Here is a 15,448-nt window from a genome sequence, read left to right on the forward strand (position 1 = left end):
AACCTGCCTCCAACGCCCTCTCAGGAAGTTCGTTCAAGGTTCCAACCACACTCTGGGTAAAAAAATGTTTCCTTGTATCACTTTTGCTTCTTTTGCCAATTATTTTGAATCTGTGCCCTCCAGTTCTTGATGCTCTCTTGAGTGGGAACAGTTATGATGGCTACAGCACAAGAGTATTAAAGCTATTAAAAAATACAGAAAGCAAACCAAGGTGTTTGAAGAGATGGAGGGTAGGGTTTGGATTTGGAGAAGCAATATTGGAAATTGGGTATGTACTCACTGGATAAAAAAAGATTGAGCTGATACACTTATTTTTTAGGATTCTAAATGGATTGGTTAACGTAAATTGTTACAAACTATTTCACCTCATCCACAACAGTAGACCTAGAGGACATGGCCTGCACTTGAAAGTGGGGTAAATTCAAAGCTTATCTGCAGAAACAATGGGGTTAATTTTAACCTTGCAAAACAAGATTTCCAGCATCCGCAGTAACTTTTTGTAGAAACCTAGGAGATTGGGTAAAACATCAGGTTTACACCCTGCCTGATATTCCTCCCCATTTACTTCAGTGGAGAGTAAAATCAGGCAGGATGCAAAACCAATGTTGCACTTGGGCCCAGTATTTCAGTGAGAGGTCATTCTATAGAATAGATTCTCCGCCCCCCCCCCCCCCAAGGAAACAGTGAAAGTAGTTAACAATGATTCATTAAAATGCAAGCGAGATATATTTGTTTCAGCAAATAACATTTTGGGATCCACTGCATGAGTAATTTGAGACATGACCTGTGGTGAGATTACGATGCTTGGGAGGAACAGTTGACTTTGGACCCATGGTTCCCAAAGCTCCCAACTACTTTGTTTTTCCTCACTTCTGTTGTAGATTAATTGATAGAGATTGATTGCTGAGTTTGGTCAACAACTCCATTATTGTTATCTCATGTGACTGTCAGGATGACAGAAGATGAACTAGATGGATCTTGATATTTTGTTCAGCAATTCCTATGTTCTAGTTAGCATCTGGAAAGAGAAAAGGCAGGTTATTGTTTCATTGTCACACCTTTTCTCTATTGACTCTTCATTTTTAAAGACAAACGAAATCCATTAAGAGGCCTCACGTGGACCTCAAATAAACATTGTTAATTATGCACATCTGACCTGAATGTTATAACAAAGACTTGATATCTAAATTAATGTGGAATCTAAAATTATTAGGGGAAATAGACAGGGTAAATGCTCCAACAAACAGGTAGTTTGTGAGATGGTGTCACTGTTGTATCAGGTTTGTCTGACTAACACTTTTTGTTACAGGATTTCGGAGGCAAAGACTCCAGCAGAATTAGATACTTCATTGTTCCTCTCTCACCTGGATGCAATTTGGAAAGGATTTATCAATATGCATGGTGTAGCAAAGTTTGTCACTAAAGCCTATCCAGTCTCTGGATCTATTGATTACCTCATTGAGGTAAGAAACTTTTTTTCTTATCCACTCTACCCTCCCCAGCGAATTTTCTCCCATTTTTGGGCATTGACTCGTTGCTGGTGTGAAATTTCACAAGCAGCACTTTACTTAACTGACCAACCTTTCTGCCTTAGGCCTAGATGATAACCTAGACATAGGACCATGAAGGATATCACTATGAAGTTCCCTTCTATGCTAAACCTGTACTGAATACTCTGAGCTGAGCTGAGGTGCCTGCTCGAGCAGAATACTTAGCGGCTGGGGCAAGAAAAAAATCTGTGCACGTTCCCGTTCCTGACTGCTATCTGGCCGTTCTGCTGTAAATAGTGTATGGAAGCTAGATGAGTATGCTGGCTTTGAGGGAACTCCTGCATTGATTTTGTGACAGCCAGAGGGTTCTTAAGCCTATACACACTGCTAGTTTTAAAACTATTTAATTATTCCTAGCAGGTGTATTTTGCAATGAGGGCTGGGAAGGCAATCAGGTCCTGTTGAACCAATAATGATTGGAAACGCATGTTAAATGCCAGTGAACTCTTCCACTTTTCTGGGAGATGTGGAGCCAGGAGGAACTTTAAGGATATTTTCCACAGTCTGTGCACAGGAACAGTCGTGAATAGTGTTTTTAAAATACTCTTTACTATTGTTTGCTGGCAAGATGTCATAGCTAACAATCTTCTGTGGCGAGCCAAATAACTTTACAAACTTTGATATTTTTCCAGGTCTTTTGAAGCGTAGTGATTTAAAAAAAAAAATCTTTTCCACACATTAGTTGGAAGTCATGAGTCTTGATTTTGGAAGCCTCCTGACAGGGGTTTGAGAAATTAAGACTTTGAATATGTTTCTTTTATTGTAAGTTTAAAACCTAACTATTGCAAAATGACCCCAATTAGAAGGGAGGAAAAGACATGACTAATAATTTAAAAAGTAATTGTAAAGTTATTAACCGTCATCCTGAATCACTGTACTTTTCACATTGCCTTGATTGATTATTCTTAACCCTGCTGTTAAAATAAAACCTTTGTACATTTTGTTATAGTCAAGAAACCAGACCAAAATTTTATCTTTAATCACATCTGCACTAGCTATTGTCACCAATTTTTGTCACTAAAAAGCAGGATTTTGTACAGCCAATAAACATTGGTTAGTTTACATCAATTCCAGTCAGCTTGGATTTAGTGTTAGTATCAGGTGAAGGGAGGAGTGGAATGGCTTCACATGTGCAGCACAAGAACAGATGTCATTTTGTGCTCAGCTCTATTAAAGATGTTCATCTACCTTCCTATTTGAGTTTTCTACCTGCTATTTATGTGCCATCCTCAACTTGTCTGCATTTTTAGCAAATTAATATTTTACTTTTGTCTGCCATAAACTATCTGGTTGTAGTGCAGAGTTCATTGTTTTATTTTTTGCATTTTTTTTAAATGTAACTGTTTGTGTGTGTTCTTAGGATTTGCCTGATACAATTCATATTGGTGGCAGGATTTCACCCCATACAGTCTGGGATTATGTAGGAAAACTGAAGTCATCTCTCTCCAAGGTATTGTATTGTGCTTTAGTCAGCGTCATAGTTATAATCCACTAAAAGTTTATATTGTTATGTAAAATTCATCACATCATTTTGCTTTCACTCCATGATTAGGAATTTGCATGCATTTACAGCTAAATCGGTTCTTTAACTTCGTCTGCCATGTAGAAAAGTTTAGTCTTAAATCTAATCTTTTCACCTTTCTGTTGCAAGTAACAGTTATTCTGATTTTTCAGCTGATGTTTAGAAACATCCATTCAACAATTTCTGAACCATTCTCTTCTGACAAACAGTAAACCAAAAGCATTCTGCGCACATCATCTCTTCCAGTGTTACTGACTTTAGAAAACTGGTGCACAGATTTGAGATTGTGACAGTACTGGTACCTTTGTAATTAGAGATTGTCAACAGCAGATTTGCTAAATAAGCTCTTTAAAATGACCTAGATACCGTGACTGTAAAACTACGTTTGACTTGACATTATAACTACATGTAACAGCATATTTTAACAGCAACTACTGGTTAGATTTTAAATCCCACTTTCCAGCAGAATTTCGTCCCTCTGTTTCCCTTGTAAATATCTAATCTCTGCTTTGTAACTAAGGTGTAGCCCTCTTACTGCAAGTATTTGTCATCAACTTTCATGATGAAATGGCTTTTTGACTAGAATTTGGAGAATATAAAGAACGCTCTTTATAATAATGTACTCAAAATGGATGTCCAAAATTTTAAATACGTTTAAGAAAAAAATAATTAGAACTATTGTCTGACCCTCTGCAAGTTCCTGTGTGCGTGTTTGTCTGCATACATCTGTAGCAAACCTTCTCCCACCAGCAACTAACTGACACTGGCTCCCTAAGGATAGTGATTTCAAATACATGGCATGCCTACAGCGTCTGACTGTATGAGAATGCCATTGTGAAACCAAAACAGTAGGTTTATTTGTTGAACTGATGTCAAAAAAAAATCTAATAGACATATGCTTGAGTCCTTTAAGGGCCAAACTGTCATTCGCAAGTAATGATTATAAGTGTGTATTCAATGAGTTAGATAACAAAGCTACTGGGTGATTTCATGAGATTATTGAAAAATGGACCTGAAAAGTTGTTTTATATGAAATCACTCTTGGCTTTTGGGGTGTTAGGTGATTTTTATTAACATATGTTTGCATTTATATAGCACTTTATAATATAGTAAAACATTCCAAGGCTGGAATCCACTGGAGTACCTTGCTAACAGTATATACTGCAAACTGTATCAACTCTTCCAAATTTCTATTTCCATTCAGCCTGTGACTTAAGTAATGTAATGAGTTCCAAACTTTTTCAAGCTGGATGATTCAGTGATCCTGGCTACTGGGCTGCTGTGTGCGGCTCCAAAGGAGCTGATTGCACCAAAAGCTATCAAAGCCAGCTCATGAATATCACTTAAATATATGACCTCTGCCAATTAAGGCTGGTGCATAGAATACAGTTACATAGAAGGCTACAAAAATTCATGAGTCTGCAACCGTTAAAGGGCTGTAGCTCATATTTAAAGGGATGTACCCATTCCAAGGTAAGTGTCCACATGTGGGGACAAATATTGTTGAGGCCTTTTGGAGGGCTTTGGGTTGCTTTATAATTATTAAGTCCAAAGGCTATATGGAAGGACAAAAACAAATACTGGTAGTTGAAGTACTGCAGATGGTGTTGAGTGGGCCACTACATTATGAGAAATGGGGCAGAACTGTGTAGGACCAGATTAATCACTAGTCAAACAGATCACTGGGGCACAAGACTGTTAGAGAAAAAATATTGGTGTTAGGCTTGGAATAACCGCAAGAATTAATTCAGTGCTCAAATTTAGATCAGGCTCTTCAAGTGTAGACCACGAAAATTCTCCTGCACAAATTTTATATGGGCAAACAGTGCTAATAAACAGCTCGGACAAATTTATGTATAATCGAAATGATTTGACTTGCCGAGGCACGCTCATTCCGGCAGCACAACCTCACAACTAAGAATGTTTTTGGTAGCACACTCCCAAATTTTTTGTCTGTTTGGATATGTGTCCCAACAGAGTTGGCCAGGCCCAACATTTTGGCGAGGAACTGGAGCTGAGGTGCAGATCACTCATGATCTCATTGAATGATGGAATAGGCGTGATGGGCTGGATGGCCTCCTGATCCTCTCCTCCCACCCCCCCCTGCCCTCAACATCCTGTATGCAAGTGTTGAGATTTGGTGGGGAAGGGGAGTCCAAGTGGCGATGTAGCTACTGTTAGAACTATAATCGCAATCTAGCTTTTGTTTTAAGTGTTTTTTGTTTTTGTTTCTTACCATGGCAAATACAGGAAGTCTGTCTCATTCGTTTTCACCCAGCCACGGAGGAAGAGGAAGTCACCTACATCTCGCTCTACTCCTACTTCAACAGCCGGGGGCGCTTCGGCGTGGTGGCAAATAACGCCAGACACATCAAGGACCTCTATCTAATTCCGCTTGCTGCCCATGATCCGATTCCCTCCAAATTATTACCTTTTGAGGGCCCAGGTAAGAGCAGATTATTTAGAAACATGAATAGAAAAATGCAAGTTGAACAACAACTAAAACAGTCATAGATAACCTGGCAACATTGCTAAAATATACATGCTGTAACGACACACAGCTACATAGTATACTCACATGTCCCAGTATGGTGGTAACTCTTTATCGGGTGAAATTGCCTGTTTAAATGTATTTTCTCCCCTGTTCAAGAGTTTTTTGCACCATTTGTGAAAGCTCACAATCCCTCTTTCCATTGTGTGGGAGAATCCACTATACTCAATACCCTTCTCCTACCACCATCTGTAGGAAGCCAGGCTGAATGTAATTAAAACTGACTTGAGTGGGTGTATTGTAGACCTAGTTTGGGGGTGGGAGTGAGGGGCCACATGCAGAAGTGATGTGGCTTCACCTCTTCCTCCTAAATTCCTTCCACCCCACACTACAGTACAGATTAGATGTCTGATGCAATGTCAGATGCACCTCTCAGTGCTGTGTGGCACTATACATACTAATACTTAACCCCATTACATCTGTAAGCATCTTCCCAGCTGCACGCAGTAACATGTGGTATCTATAAATCGTGTACTTGCACAATTACGTGGTCACAGTCAACATTGCAGCAGTTACAGGATTAAACAAATGTACAGTCACCATTTGGTATCATGTGACTTTCTACACCAACTAATTAAAATGAGCCCCAAAAACTGAATGAATGATCGTTACAAACTGTAACGTGAATTTATAAAATTTAGGTTTGCAGGACTGGATGATGCTTTCAAAAGCAGTTTGCTATAGGAGTTGCCCTAGTGTTTGGTATTGTCAGTCCAGCACTGAGAGTGGCAGTCAGCCTCCAGACGTCTGTGCACGTTAAGGGGTACCAAGTGTCATTTGAAATTCTTAAGAACTTAAGAAATAGAATGAGCAGTCTTAGCTTCATGGTTTTGATTTTTGGCTGATACAGAAGCAACTGGAGCAGCTCCATGACATAAAGGTGAGTCCATTCAATTTGAAATGTCTGTCACGTGTGTAGTAGCCAACATTCCTGATAAAGGTGAGCAGAGTGTCATTTAAGGTGAACTTGCCTTGTGTTTCAGTTTATACTTTTATTATATTTTGATATATTTACACAGAAAAGCAAGATCTTTTTCTGGCATTCCATCATATTATAGCTTTCCCAGGACAAGGCTTGCGACTTGTCACTGTGTTATAGGGCTTCTTTCAGAAATTTCTACACCCAAGACTGTTCTTTGGGACTTTCATTTAAATGATAAATTACCTCACTCTAGCGCATTGCAACATCCATAGAACTGGACTTGGATATGACAGTTTCATTGATATTAATAGCACTGTGCATTAAGGCACTAGAGTTTTGGAAAATTTAACAAGTATGTTTTCCCCTTAAAACACCAGCTCAAATGCTTGACTACATATTTGCCATTTGCATACATCTTTTAAAAATTAAAATTCTTTATGAAGGCTTTTATTCATATTCCATGCATACATACTACTTTGTCTCACAAGTATAACCTTGAAACATAGGCAAAAGTATGAGTTTTAGTGTTATTTGGAGGCGTAAAGTTCTCAGGTAATAATTTTAACTCTCTGCATCAGGGAATAATTATTCAGCTTCTCTATGTATATTTAGGGTTTGACTTTTAGTGTCTTCTCTTCTGGAGCTGATTTTTACATTGGGTAGTTTCTGATATCCTCACACCTGTATTATTTTGTGTACAATTTTTTTTTTTGTTTTCAGTATTGTAACTTTGTTTTCATCATTACTATTATTAATAAAGTTATTTCCAGAACATTGCATTTGGGATTCTTGTGAGTGTGAAGTGTTCAGCAATGGATGAGGTTCAGCGCCTGGCACCATGACAACGTTCAATGTGTTTGAATCCTGGACCCTTGACAGTGTTTAAAGTTCAGCGCCTTATAATGGGAGAATGTGATTCAGCAGCTGGCACCGTGATAGGGTTTGATGCAGTTCGGAGACTGCAAGTTTTCTCTTTACAGCATTCAACGTGGGAAGACTCCTGCGTACTTTACCTTTGCAGTGCTGGATGTCGAATTCAGTCCCTGCTCATTTTTCATTGGTCATGGTGAATGTGGATTCAATGTCTGCAGGTAACAGCTCACCACCTGTAATTAACACCTGGGAGGTTTGCTCCTGACTAATATTCATTTAAGTTGTATTATCTGTTTATGAAAATGAATCCCAGAAGGTTCCCATTGGTACCAGTTTTTAATACTTTCTAATTTGTTCTAGTTATAAATGACAACAAAATGATACATTAACACAGTATCATCTTTGTTTTAATTCTTAGTATCTTGCATTATGCTCCGTTTTATGCCCCTTGTTCTAATGTTCTCAGCAGCTTTATAACTGTATTCCATGATCAACAGGATTGCTGCCAGTTTTTCCTTTCTCTTGTACTGTTTGCTGATCCTGCGTTCTGCTCTTATCTCTGAATCTAATTCAGAATTGGTAAAAGCAAAATACTGCGGATACTGTAATTCAGAACTGGTAACACTTGTCCATTCAGAGCAGTTGATTGGGTTAGTTTCAACTCAAATGCTGACTAGGAGTTTGGTGCTGTGCTATTGAAGCTACAACACTCATTCAGTGTTATGTGGTTTGTAACTAGTTTTTATATGCCTTTGACTAAAATGCAATCAGTTCAATTAACCCATACGCTGTTGAGTGAAACTAGACTCTGAATAATAGCTATGAACAGTGCTTTATCCCTTCCCTTGTTGAAATAAGAACACAAGAATATTTAGGAAATGACCTCTAAGCCACCATACCTGCTCCTTTTTGATCAATATGTCCCACCCACCCTACTATCTCACCATGAATGGTCTTTGGAACCTATACATGCTGTCAGCTACAGCAGCATTTGCTGATAATTTATTAAAATTTAAAGCATTGCCTTAACAGACCAGCAATGGTTTGTTTTACGCAATAGGTAGGGACTTTGCTTCATTTGTTCTTGGGTTGTGAGTAACACTAGCAATGCAGTATTGCATTGCAGGCATTAAAAGTCAACCAATGTAGTATAGGGTTGGAATTACATGTAGTAAGAATCCCCTTCTCTAAGGTTATTGGGTTTTTACAACCTACTGCAGCATACAAACTTATGAATTAGGAGCGGGAGTAGGTCATTCGGCCCCTTGCCTGCTCCGCCATTCAATAAGATCATGGCTGATCTGATTGTGGCCTCAATGCCACTATCCTGCCTACCCCCAATACCCTTAGATTCTTGACTAACAAGGGAGTCAATCTATCTTTGCCTTAAAAATATTCTGTGACCCTGCCTCTGCCACTCTCTGGGGAATATATTTCCAAAGACTCAACGACTCTCTGAGAGAGAGAATTTCTCCTCATCTCCACCTTAAATGCGAGACCCCTTATTCTTAACTTGTGTCCCCTAGGTCTGGTCATCATTTTGGGTGCCAACTGAATTCAATTTCACAGCTTACAATGCTGGAATTTAACTCGTCAATCAGGATCAAAATCACAAGGACATCATCCTTGTAACAGAAAGTAATTATCTGTTTATGACAATTAAATTGCCCTGTATAGTGCCAAAGGATCAGAAATAATCACACAATTAGGGTGTTCTTACACTATAACTTTGTGTTTATCATGAGAATTAGCAGTAAAATGCAGAATTGAATTCATATGGTAATCTTGGGTAAAGATCTTGAGCTTTACCTTAAATTATATCCTGTTTTCAAATGAGGCTTCTCCTACAATCATGAGCAGAGAATGACTTTTAACATGCAGACATTTATGTAGGTAAACACAGCAACCAGTTTGCTCACCGCATGATCCTACAAATGGGGAAAAAGATAAATGACCATTTAATCTGTTAGGGGGAAATGGCTGGAACACCAGGAGAACTCATTGCTCTTCAAATAGCACCAATGGATCTTTTTCGTGTCCACCTGAACCAATGGAACAGATAGACAAGGATCTCAGTTTAACATCTCATCCAAAAAAGAATGCTGCACTCCTATTGCACTGGAATGTTGACCAGGATTAAGCGTTCAGGTCCTGCAGTAGGATTTGAGGCTACAAACTTAATGGGCAAGAGTCCTGCAGCTAAGGCTAGCTGACATACAATAGGATCAAATATCTCTGATGTCTTTTAGTAACAGCATCAGATAAGCAGTTACATTGGATTTTTTTTACCAGTGATTTTACATTCTAATATACGTCCACACATTTTTGCTTCATGGTTTTTAAAGCCACGTTTTCTGAAGCTTGTTTTAAGTTTCAAAAGCATAAGTTTAAAATTTTGCTACTTAGTATATAACTGTTACAATCTGTAGATCTCTGAGCTTATGAATAAGCAGCAAAGTAATTCTGGGTAGGTTTTATTGACCGTTGCCATATGTTTGGTAAGTAATTTGAGAATAAGACTGACTTCATTTTTGTTCATTTGAACCAACTCTACAGGCCTAGGCAGAAAATAGAATTCACCATACTGAAAGACGAATATTGCAGTGCAGAGCGGTTTCAAATAACCACACCTCTGGGGTCAATCATCAACAGGAAAATTGGGCTCCATAGAGTTTCAAACCCAGCTACTAATGACCGATGCGAAGGGTTGAAAAACAAAGAGCATAAGTCCAAAATAGGAAAGTTAAGAGTAAGAAAATAAGGCAGAACTTTTTTTTTCATCAAAGAGAGAGGGAGGCAGGCTGTGGAAGAGCTTACCAAGGATGATCAGTGAAATCGAATCTGAACATGGTTTCCGGAGATATAGAAAGGGCGAGCAGTTATTGAAAAGGATTGGTCCACCTTAAGGAGCCTTTTTGTTCTGAAATCTTTGTTTTTATAAATTAATATTAATCATGGTTTATCAACCCAAATTATCTATAAACTACCCGACTACCTGCCCCACCACCATTGCTGCCAAACCCGAGTCCATCGCATCATCACCTGTAGGCTTGACTACTCTTGAACAGTCCCCCTTACCTCAATCCTCCACAAGAGTAAATCCATCCAAAATGGCTGTGACCTGTGTCACCTCTTACTCACTACCTCCCCACTCTCAAATGCCCTCTAGATTGATATCTGGAATGAGAGTATGAGAGGATTTCCCTATGAGGAGAGATTGAATAGAATGGGCTTATACTCTGGATGATCTCATTGAAATGTATAAAATTCTTGAAAGCTTGACAGGGTAGATGCTGGGAGGTTATTTTCTCCTGGCTGGAAAGTCCAGACTTAGGGAGCATGCTGTCAGGATAAGAGGACAGCCATTTTGGATTGAGATGAGGAATTTCTTCACCCAGAGAGCTGTGGATGCTCAGTGGTTGAGTATATTCAAGCTGATAGATTTTTGGACTCTACAGAAATCTGCAATGTGGGGATCAGGTGGGAATTTAGAGTTGAGGTTGAGGATCAGGTGTAATCATATTAAACGACAGAGCAGCATCAAAGGGCTTTATGATTTTCTGCTCCTGTTTCTTATGTTCTAAGCTTCTTGTGCCTCATCAAGTTCACATGAGTTCAACTCCCTGCTTACAAGTTGTCCCTATCTCTACCAGGTTTCTCTGTGTTCCCATGCTCACTGCTCCATCATTTTGCCGCCTGTTCCTGTTCATTGGAACACTCCGCCTACTTCCTTTCACCTTCCCCCTCTGCCAAAATCTACAGAACACACCTCTTCAATTATGCCTTCAGCGCTCAGGCTCCTCCAACATTTTCCAATTTGATTTCCTGCTCCATAGTCTTCGCTTCTTCTCCCTGTGAATGTAAATCACTTGAGATGTTTCCTTCCTCCTGGGAGATGCTATAACATTGCCAGCAGGAGTTGTGTATCCGACTTGTGCAGGGTTATTTTTAAATTGGAAATTGGGCTTAATCGTTATGATCTGGAATGCAGTGCTTGCGGGGGTGGGAAGAGGAGCCGATAGTAACTTTCACAGGGAATTGGATAAAGAAAAGAAAAATAATTTGGGCTTTAGAGAAAGAGGAGTACCGCTAATTGGATAATTCTCTCAAAGAGTCGGCGTAGGTGCAATGGGCCGAATGACCACCTCCTGTGTTGCATGATTGTGTTGAGCTGCTGGTCTGGGGTCCTCTGATCGAGTGTGAGATGTGGACACTATCAGCTTGTTGATATTGTACAGCCATCCTCACTGCCTGTGTGATCTGACGGTGCAAGGGCTGTGCTTCACCCTAAAGTCCCAGCAAAGGTCTGTAACTACACACGCGGCAGAAATTCATTCATTCACGGAATCTGTGGCAGCTCACCTAAAGTGGACGGATGGAGCCGGGACAGGAGCTGAAGCTGGCTGACGCTGTGGGGACACTCGCCAATATTCTACCATTCAGAGACAGGGAGAAATCCTGTCTAAAGACTCGGGTGCACTGGGACCTCTTCGCTTACCTAGTTTGCCGCTGTAAGTAAGGAAGTGGGGCAGAACTTCGGAATCCGAGAATAGCGGGGTTAGGGATGGACGGCCATTGAAGTAGATTACAGAAGTGGATTGGGGAGGGAGAGTAAGCGAGCAGGAATGAATCCCTATCGATACGGTTTTTTGTGCCCTGTCAGACACTGAGCTGCTGGAGCTACAGGCTAGTGAGTGGCTGGTTTTGAGCAGTTCTTGTGTAAACGTTTAAGTTGACAGTAGCTGGTTATTTTAAATATTATTGTTAATAGAAGAGTCAGTCTGTCATTTTTCCCCCCCACCCCCGCCCCCACAGCAGCTCAGACACCCTCCCCCCGCCCATACCAACATATATAGACCATGAAATCCGTCTCAGTGATCTCCAACCTGTAGGGAAAAGATGAGACTTAGAAACACTCCCAAATAGTCCTCACACGCCACCTCTTAATGACGCCTGCAGCTTTCTGACCTACAGTCTTGACGATGCGACCCCCTCCCCCAACCCCTTTTCCTCGTATCCCTCTTTTTTTCAGTCAGGGTGTGTTTCCCTGAATGAAAGTAAGGATCCCGGAGTGACTCCTATACTGCGAGTCTGGTTGGCTTGGGACTCTGGTTGATTAGAGGCTGCCAATGTCGTGTAGGAAGTCAAACCGATACCACAAGAGATGCAGCGCAGGAGGAGGCCATTCAGCCATCGTGCCTATGCTGACTCTTTAAATTTGTCCCACTCGCCTGCTCTTTCCCATTGCCTGCGAATGACGCCCTCAATTGCTCTTTGAAATGTATTATTGAATCTGCTCCCACCACCCTTTCAGGCAGTGTATCCCAGATCACAGTTCACTGCAGAAAAATACTCCACGTTCTGATGCCATTAACTTCACAAAAATTATTGAAAGTATAAATTCTAACCGTTTTACATAAGTGGTGTCACCTTCTTCCCTTCGACTGAATCGTTTCTATTTCCGTGAAGCTAATGTCCTGGTCCAAACAAAGACCCTTTTTTAAATATTTCATTCGGGTTGTCTGGCCCGATTATTAAAACTGGCAAACTCTTTAAAAACTGGCAAACTCCTAAATGTAACTGGATTCTCTGGTAGCAGCTTTAGTTGTGCAAAAGATTGTTGGAGGGAATTAGCCCGGGAAAGATGTTCCCTTTTGCAGCCACGTCTTTCAGTTGGTCGAGGAAGCAGCAGACGAGAGCTTCATGTAAAGCTTCAATAGCTGATCAGCTATTAGAATGATCGCTGAGCAGTGCTTTAACCGCGCTCAGTTTCAAATAAGCGGGAGCATTTGATCTGGGAACGGAACTGAACTTTTCGACATTGAAATTGTGCTGTACGTCTCTTAGTTTGTAAAAGTGCAATCCGCTACAAAATATTGAGTTTAAACAGTTCTTGGCAACGTGCTTGGGAGTGTGTGGCTGTGGTGGAGGGAGTGGGACTGTGTGTGTGATGATACACCTGTCAATACTGCATGGTCTAAGACATTTTGTCCCTTCCTCTCCTAAAGGAAGCTGCCTCTTGTGAGGATCCCGTTCCACAGCGACTTCCCGGCCGACTGGCCATCCTCAATGTATTGGCCGCTATTCCGCTCTGGAAGGCATCAACTGGCACCCACAGTCAAACCCTTTATCAGGATTCATTGGTGCGGTGGTCAGGAGTTGGGACCCTGTTTAACTCTCTACTTGGATGGAAGTTCCGCCAACTTTGGCTTCCCTGATATCAGACCAGACCAGGCATCGAAGCCGAGAGCTGCTGCATTACCCTAGCACCAACAAACTTCTCATCAGTTTAGTCACTCAGTTATTTCTGTGCTGGTAGGACTTGATAATGTCCCCAACAATCCCATCCCAGCTCTGATGGTCTTGGTGACTGTAAATATGGACTGGGCGCTGTGGCTCTGTCGGCTTCTCAGTCTTTCTCCGACAGGAGATGGTTTCTATGTCGGATGAGGTGGTGTGGAGTGAGACTTACTGTCAGTGAATTTGGGGCTCCCGCTGCCTGGCCAACAGCGCACTGACTGAATGGTGATTTCGGACCTGTCTAACATGATCCTCAGGAATATAGGACAGAAATCATTAAATCGCCTCATTAAAATAATTGCGAAAATACCAGCAGGAGAATTAAAAGCGGGTCTGGGCTCCAGCCAGGAGTTGTGTTTACTGTTCTATTCTTTGTGGGAGTTTGCGGTGCGCAAATTGTCTTTCGTGGTTCCCTACATTCCAACAGTGACTACTTTATATGTAAAAAAATAATTTGTTGTAAAGCGTTTCGAGGCGGCCGGGATGTAAATGGGATTTCTTCCCTCCTGATATCCCTTTTTTTAATATAACAATACAGCGTTTAGCCTGACTGGGCAATAAATTCGCTAAACAGGTGTGTATTTCAGGGAGATCACTGTGTGATGCTTATTTTGTGACTGGTTATCACCCGACGCTTGAACCTGCCTGGACGCTCCTGGATTCAGTGACCTGTGAAGAGATGCCTGTTCATTGGTTCCCAGTCCACTTGACTCCGAATTGAAGTGTGCCTGGACTGGGATATTCCTGGTACAAAGTCGGGGAACCTGCTGCAATGACGGAAGAAAATCTCTCTCCATTTATTCAGCGTTCCGATTACAACTGACAGTAACAGAAAAACCCGCTCAAACTGACCGAGGGAGCCGTACGATCCCACTTGGATTTGAGGATTATTCCCAAGAGCCTTCAACCAGTTTTATTTTTAATCTGATGAGGTTAATCCTGAGAAGTTTTAAGCATTTAAAAAATAATTGTTTTCCCAGCTATAGACTGCGTGTCCAGACTGGGACATCAAGCAACAGGCAGACGTTACAGATGAGAGATGGAAACCATTCCTATTGCTGTTGTTGGAATGGTATAATCCGAGTTTTCGGGAGAATCTGCAACTCTGACTTTCACAGGAAAAGAGCCACATCGCCTTCACCGCACTCACTCTCTGCCCAACTTTTGCCTCCCTGCAACCCCTCTACCCCTCACCTACTCACTCCATTCATCCCCATTTTGTTATCCCCACCTCTGCCCCACTCTCCACCCCAACCTCCCCACTCTCCACCCCAACCTCCCCCACTCTCCACCCAACCACCCCCACTCTCCACCCCAACCACCCCCCACTCTCCACCCCAACCACCCCCCACTCTCCACCCCAACCACCCCCCACTCTCCACCCCAACCTCCCCCCCACTCTCCACCCCAACCTCCCCCCCACTCTCCACCCCAACCTCCCCCCCACTCTCCACCCCAACCACCCCCCACTCTCCACCCCAACCACCCCCCACTCTCGCCCCAACCACCCCCCACTCTCCACCCCAACCACCCCCCACTCTCCACCCCAACCACCCCCCACTCTCCACCCCAACCACTCTCCACCCCCACTCTCCACCCCCCACCCCACCCCCCACCCCAACCCCCCCACTCTCCACCCCAACCCCCCCACTCTCCACCCCAACCACCCCCCACTCTCCACCCCAACCCCCCCCCCACTCTCCACCCCAACCCCCCCCACTCTCCACCCC

General features: G+C 41.9%; 2 protein-coding genes across 3 annotated transcripts in view; both read left to right on the forward strand.

Moving 5' to 3' along the window:
* The window catches only part of LOC144688369 (death-inducer obliterator 1-like), a 109,565-nt gene extending 102,209 nt beyond the window's left edge, over positions 1 to 7,356 (forward strand). Inside the window, exons 14-17 of one of the 2 annotated variants that reach the window (XM_078554839.1) lie at positions 1,310 to 1,463; positions 2,911 to 3,000; positions 5,323 to 5,518; positions 7,306 to 7,356. In XM_078554839.1, the coding sequence (XP_078410965.1) occupies positions 1,310 to 1,463; positions 2,911 to 3,000; positions 5,323 to 5,518; positions 7,306 to 7,340 (475 nt within the window). In that variant the 3' untranslated portion in view covers positions 7,341 to 7,356. Of the gene's footprint in view, positions 1 to 1,309; positions 1,464 to 2,910; positions 3,001 to 5,322; positions 7,277 to 7,305 lie in introns of those variants that run through there. The other variant, XM_078554838.1, reaches the window with a different exon arrangement.
* Positions 7,357 to 11,793: 4,437 nt separating this feature from the next.
* LOC144689116 (uncharacterized) overlaps positions 11,794 to 15,448 on the forward strand; it is a 5,436-nt gene continuing 1,781 nt past the window's right edge. Inside the window, exon 1 of the mRNA XM_078556258.1 lies at positions 11,794 to 11,929. Coding sequence (XP_078412384.1) covers positions 11,794 to 11,929 — 136 coding nt within the window. The remainder of the gene's footprint in view (positions 11,930 to 15,448) is intronic.

This window comes from Cetorhinus maximus, chromosome 13, assembly GCF_964194155.1.
Source record: "Cetorhinus maximus chromosome 13, sCetMax3.hap1.1, whole genome shotgun sequence".
Classification (NCBI taxonomy): Eukaryota; Metazoa; Chordata; class Chondrichthyes; order Lamniformes; family Cetorhinidae; genus Cetorhinus; species Cetorhinus maximus.